Source organism: Bombus vosnesenskii, unplaced genomic scaffold (genome assembly GCF_011952255.1).
Source record: "Bombus vosnesenskii isolate JDL3184/JDL3185 unplaced genomic scaffold, Bvos_JDL3184-5_v1.1 scf7180000014669, whole genome shotgun sequence".
NCBI lineage: Eukaryota > Metazoa > Arthropoda > Insecta > Hymenoptera > Apidae > Bombus > Bombus vosnesenskii.
The window spans coordinates 18969-25328 of record NW_022883583.1 but is presented as its reverse complement, the minus strand read 5'-3'; the positions used below and the strand labels follow the sequence as shown (position 1 = coordinate 25328).

Genomic DNA, 6360 nt, shown 5'->3' with positions numbered 1-6360 from the left:
TCCTTTCGTTACGCGTTAAACGTGTTTTCTTCCAACGATTTTGTTTCACCTGCCCAAAACGCGTATTCGAATCGTTCCACGCGAAGTCCAACTTCTCGGATGAAAGTAAACGGGACTTCTCGTCTTCCATCTCTGGTCAAATTCCGAGACGACCGTGTCTCCAAGCACGGTATGGTCGACCGGAACTTTGTTCGATGAATTTTCTCCGGATCGACCGTTTCCTTTGCAGTTGGCAAACCTGTCCGCAAGACGTACGAGCTGCATATCGATGAGCATAGTCGACTAACGATATCTTCGGTCAACCCATGCTATCCTTAAGACTCGAGACATTCTCTCGAGCATCTTTTCCGACCATCTTACATTACTATATCCTGTGCTATATAGTATAATATTATAACGTATTACGTTACACAGAACAACGTAATAACGTATTACGTTATATAGTATAACGTTATAACGTATTACGTTATATAGTATAACGTTATACCGTATTACATTATATAGAGTAACGTTACAACGCATGACTTTCCGCAGAATAACGCTATAACGTATTACATTATAAAGAATATCGTAATAACGTATTACGTTATATAGTATAACGTTATAACTTATTACGCTATATAGTATAATTTTATAACGTATAACGTTACACAGAACAACGTGATAACGTATTACGTTATATAGTATAACGTTATATCGTATTACGTTATATAGTATAACGTTATACCGTATTACATTATATAGAGTAAAGTTATAACGCAGGACGTTCCGCAGAATAACGTTATAACATATTACGTTATACAGTATAACATTATAACGTATTACGTTATAAAGAATAACGTAATAACGTATTACGTTATATAGTATAACGTTATAACGTATTTCGTTATATAGTATAACGTTACACCGTATTACGTTATACAGTATAACGTTATAACGTATGACATTACATAGAATTAAGTTATAACGTATTACGTTATAAGGTATAACGTTATACCGTATGACGTTACATAGAATAACGTTATAACGTATTACGTAATATAGTATAACGTTATAACGTATTGCGTTATATAGTATAACGTTATAACGAATTACGCTATATAGTATAATTTTATAACGTATTACATTGTATCGTATAATGCTATAGGGCATAATGTTATAACGTATTACGTTATATAGTATAACGTAATATCGTATTACGTTAGATAGAATAACGTAATAACGTATTACGTTATATAGTATAACGTTATACCGTATTACATTATATGGTATAATGTTATAACGTATTACGTTATATAGTACAGCGCTATATGGTTTAACGTTATAACGTTTTACATTTTATAGTATAACTTTATAACGTATTACGTTAGATAGAATAACGTAATAACGTATTACGTTATATAGTATAACGTTATAACGTGTTACGTTATATAGTATAACGTTATACCGTATTTCATTATATGGTGTAACGTTATAACGTATGACGTTCCACAGAATAACGTTATAACGTATTACGACATATGGTATAACGTTATAATGTATTACGTTAGGTAGTATAACATTATAACGTATTACGTTATATAGAATAACGTTATAACGTATTACATTATATAGTATAACTTTATTTGGTATTACGTTAGGTAGTATAACATTATAAAGTATTATGTTATATATTATAACATTATAACGTATTACGTTATGTATTATAACGTTATATAGTATAACGTAATAACGTATTACATTATATAGTGTAACGTTATAGCGTATTACGTTATATAGTATAACGTTATAATGTATTACGTTAGGTAGTATAACATTATAACGTATCACGTTATATAGCATAACGTATTACGTTACGTACTATAACATTATAACGTATTACTTTATATAGTATAACGTTATAACGTATTACGTTATATAGTATAACGTTATACCGTATTACATTATATAGTGTAACGTTATAACGTATGACGTTCCACAGAATAACGGTATAACGTATTACCATATATGGTATAACGTTATAACGTATTACGTCTTAGAGAATGACGTTCTAACGTATTACATTATATAGTGTAACATTATATCGTATTACATTATATAGTGTATCGTTATAACGTATGACGTTCCACAGAATAACGTTATAACGCATTACGATATATGGTATAAAATTATAACGTATTACGTTTTATGGAATAACGATCTAACATTTTGCATTGTATAGTATAACGTTATAACGTATTACGTTATATACTATAACGTTATATGCTTTAACTTTATGACGTATTACGTTTTACAGTATAAAGTTATAACGTATAACGTTATATAGTGTAACTTTATAACGTATTACGTTTTATAGTGTAAAGTTATAACGTATCACGTTATATAGTATAACGTAATAACGTATTACGTTATATAGCATAACATTATGACGTATTACGTTAGATAGAATAACGTAATAACGTATTATGTTTTATGGTATGACGTTATAACGTATTACGTTATATGGTATAACGTTATAACGTATTACATTTTATAGAATAACGTTGTAACGTATTACGTTAGGTAATTTGGACGAAAAACTTACATCCGGCGGAAGCGTTGCCACACCGGAAACGATCTCTCTCACGCTGCTGAAATCGCAATTTGGCACCATTGGATGCTTCGCAAGACCAACTAAAACTGGAGGGACCAATGGTGTATGCGTAATTCTGTATTTTTCTACGGGACTGGTTAACGTTTCTAACTCGAAATTTCGCATTATGTACACAGCTGCACCGCAACTTATTGCCGTATTCATCATTCCGACCGCATAACCGTGGAATAATGGCAAGAAAACTAGTATTCGGTCTCCACGTCGAATATCCATTGATTCTGGGGCACTTCGATTAAGAACAAAATGCAATTGAATCGAATATTTATAATTTCAGCTAGAATGATAAGAGTTAAGAAGCACAACAATAGAGAAAATATTATATAGTTGATTTGAATAAAGAATGGTTTGTTAATCATATAAAACGAATAATATATATTTAAATTTAGCATAAATGAAAAATAAATCTCGAAATGTATGTGTGGTCTTAGATCAACCGGATACATTGTGTATATTAATTTAATATATTTACCTTAGAGTTTGGATGAAAAGTAACAAATTTCGATGAGACAACATTACTCCTTTCGGAAGGCCTGTTGTACCGCTAGAACATAAAATAGCTGCCATTCTTTTCCTGTTATGATCTATCTGCACCGGTGAAGCCGCATAGAGATCCGTGATACTTTGATATTTTTCCAAAACCTTGTCTCAGGTTATTATATTTCCATCAAGAGGTTTATCATCCAATTCGATTAATTTCATATTCCAGCTTACAGTAGATGCAATTTTCGCCAAAATGTTTTCAGTGCGTCGCGATACAAACAACACCCGTGGCTGATAAATTTCCAGCATGTGCGTAAATTCTCCTACGTAAAAAATTGCATTAGATATGATTAAATAACGCATATGCTGCATCGCGTAACTTAACCACTCCGCGTAACAAGGTGACAGTTTTACAAAAGATCTAGAAATATTCGAAGAGCCTTACAAAAGCTTTTTCCGATATCCGTCTCCGCAAGGAGAGGCTGAAACAACTTTCTTTGAAATAACATATTTTTCGTAGAATGTTTACTCTGAGAAGATATTCGGAGTAGTTAAATACAATTTAATCGTATACGATTAAAAATTAGTATTGTTTGTATCTCTAAAAGGTGACGGAGTAACGCATATTGAGAATATAAGTGATTATTAATTTCCGCATCTATATACACAATATTTAACAATTTAATATTAACAATTATTGTTTACACTACATTATAAAACTTGGTGTTAGAGTAAGTACTGTTTCTAGACTTTTATTGTTAATTCTGCAAATGTAATGTAAATAAATTTAGTCTTTAATTAAAGTATCTAATTTATGATCTCTGTTTCTAGTAGTTGTAAAATTCTATAATAAACTCGAGGCAAATAATAAAGTCGAGGCTCGATTTCATTAACTTATATATGGCATAATCAGTGGAGTTATCAGAAACATGCAAGTTTCCAAAAAAGAAGAGCAAATTTTTCTTTCCACTTTTCACGTTCTGCCTTCGTTAAATTTCTATAATATTAAACACGCACGTACTTTTAATTAAATTAATTTCTTTGTTATTATAAAATAATTCGTAAAAGCTGCTTGGAGAATATCTTACTTTCTGTATATGCTGGATTCAACGGTGCAAATGTAGCTCCGATAAATAACGTGCTACATATCGATACCACGTAATGTGGATGGTTTTCAGCTGCAACGGAGATTCTGTCTTCCACCTTGATTCCATAATTTCTCAAAGCAACAGATAATATTGTGCTTTTTTCGAGAATATCCTTGCATGTGTAGTGTTTACCAGTTTGAATATCTACCTGATATAGTAACATGCAAGTATTACAATATAAAACATAGTAATCAAAATGAATCATTTGTATTGTCGTTTCTTGCTCTTTTTATATAAAAAAATCTATCTTGTTTAAATTGAGACTGTTGATTACTCTGACAATGTACATGCTAATACAGCCATCTGTAATCGCAATATGCGGGTCGCTTATCTAGAACGAAACGTACCAGGTCGTTAATTGTTCGTTGCAACGGTAGTGTCAAATATTCCATCCGTAAGAAAAGCTTATTTTCTGACGAAAATTAGAAGGACTGTAATGTCTAATTCAAAATCAGTACAATCACGAGTCTACCTCAGCTTTTTAACTTTTAATAAAATCTCTAATATGGACGTCAGGAAATGATAAAACGAATGACCTGCGACTGATTTGCTTCACTGCATCTTATATCAATTTATATTTTGTCTCGTTTATATTCTGCGGCAATCGTTCTTGTTTCTCACAGCTCAGCCATTCTGTAACGATGAACCGCTGTAACATTCGCAGTGTTTCAGTGTAAACTGTTTGATTGTTCCGATTTAAAATGATGGCGCTGTAAAGAAGGTTATACGCTTGGACGGTTTATAGTTTATTGTTGTAATACAGCAGAAATGTGGACGATACACGACGATGTTAGCCGAAAATTGTGTGTAATTAAAAATCCCTAGGCGGTTAAAATACATTCAACCACAATAACATTTATAGAAATATAAAAATTGTATTGAAAATACGATTAGATGGCGTATTTATGGGATAATAGTAATAAGGTAGCACATATATCGAGCAGTATGTGTTATGCATTTTATGTGACATGCCCCTGTTTTTACGTTTGTTGTAAAGGAACGAATATTATTATTTTTTATCGTGTGTTCACTGAATCAAATGCTGCAACGATTGCTCGCAAAAATTTCCAAGTTTTTCTGTATTATTCCGTTTATATTCCTTTAGTTTGATCAACGTGACGTTGTTCGGCCTTCTTGTAACTAAATATTTAGTGTGATACGCTATACCGAAATTATCACATTATTGAACATTTGGCGATAATATCTGTTGAAGGGTAGACAAATGAAAATTGTGGCTGGGCAAACGCGGACAAGATGCGAATAAACGGATGCAGTTTAATCTTTGTAAAAATTCCCTCTTTCTCTCCTAATCGAGGTTCTACTGTGTACGTACAATTTAGCGTATTATTGCCGCGATCATATTTTATTTTTTTATTTCAAAGCTTGCGATTCCGAACATTATGTTTTCTCCGTAATCGTTTCAAGTGTGATAGCTAACTGACGTATACAGGTTGTGTAAAAAGGTGTCCGATACTCAAAGGGCTTATAGTGCCGACCGGGAGAAATAAATATCGACATAGTTCTAAAAGTAGCCCTTTCGATGTAAAATCAATTTTTATTTTTTAGCGTGCGATATCTTGAGTGAGACTCCTCGAAATATATCGAATATCGTCGGTAGGATCGAAATAACATAATCGCGAATTTAGTCAAGGATGAAAAAATGCGTTTCGTAGGTCAAATTCGAAGGGTGCTGTGTATTTGTTATTTCCACTTTAGAATAGTAAAGGGACATTGTTAACCACACAAATAATCTTTGTTGATATTAGTAATAACTTTGCTGAGTGGAGGATAGTTCACCCAGACTTTAGAGATAAGCTTGTAATAATAAACATACATCGTTATCGTACAAGTTATCGAATGGCTTCGAGGACTAAGAAAGCTAACACTAGTGATGTAGAGTTTTCCTAGAAATGAGAATAACTTCAACATGAATAAAAAAGAAAAATGAACGGATTATAGGTTGGGCTAGAGTAGCAGCCGGCCGAAACTAAATTTTCAAGCAATCTGTTGACGTATGAAATGTTGCACTGTCTTATCCGTATGTTCGTCACATACATAGTAATAATTGAAATCAGTAGA

General features: G+C 32.1%; 1 protein-coding gene across 1 annotated transcript; it reads right to left on the bottom strand.

The window, feature by feature from the left end:
* Positions 1-3298: 3298 nt before the first annotated feature.
* On the bottom strand, positions 3299-4494 carry LOC117240481 (luciferin 4-monooxygenase-like). Its single transcript, XM_033506504.1, has 2 exons — positions 4222-4494; positions 3299-3456 (listed from the first exon to the last, which is right to left on the bottom strand). The coding sequence occupies exons 1-2, from the start codon at positions 4484-4486 to the stop codon at positions 3299-3301; spliced, it is 423 nt and encodes a 140-aa protein (XP_033362395.1). The 5' UTR covers positions 4487-4494.
* Between the last annotated feature and the right edge of the window lie 1866 nt (positions 4495-6360).

What these genes read in the sequence shown, in the direction of transcription:
- LOC117240481 (XM_033506504.1), bottom strand. Translation starts at nt 4,486, where the DNA reads ATGATTCATTTTGATTACTATGTTTTATATTGTAATACTTGCATGTTA. An exon ending in GAATCCAGCATATACAGAAA is followed by an intron (nt 3,457 to 4,221) that starts GTAAGATATTCT and finishes TTTTTTACGTAG; the next exon opens with GAGAATTTACGCACATGCTG.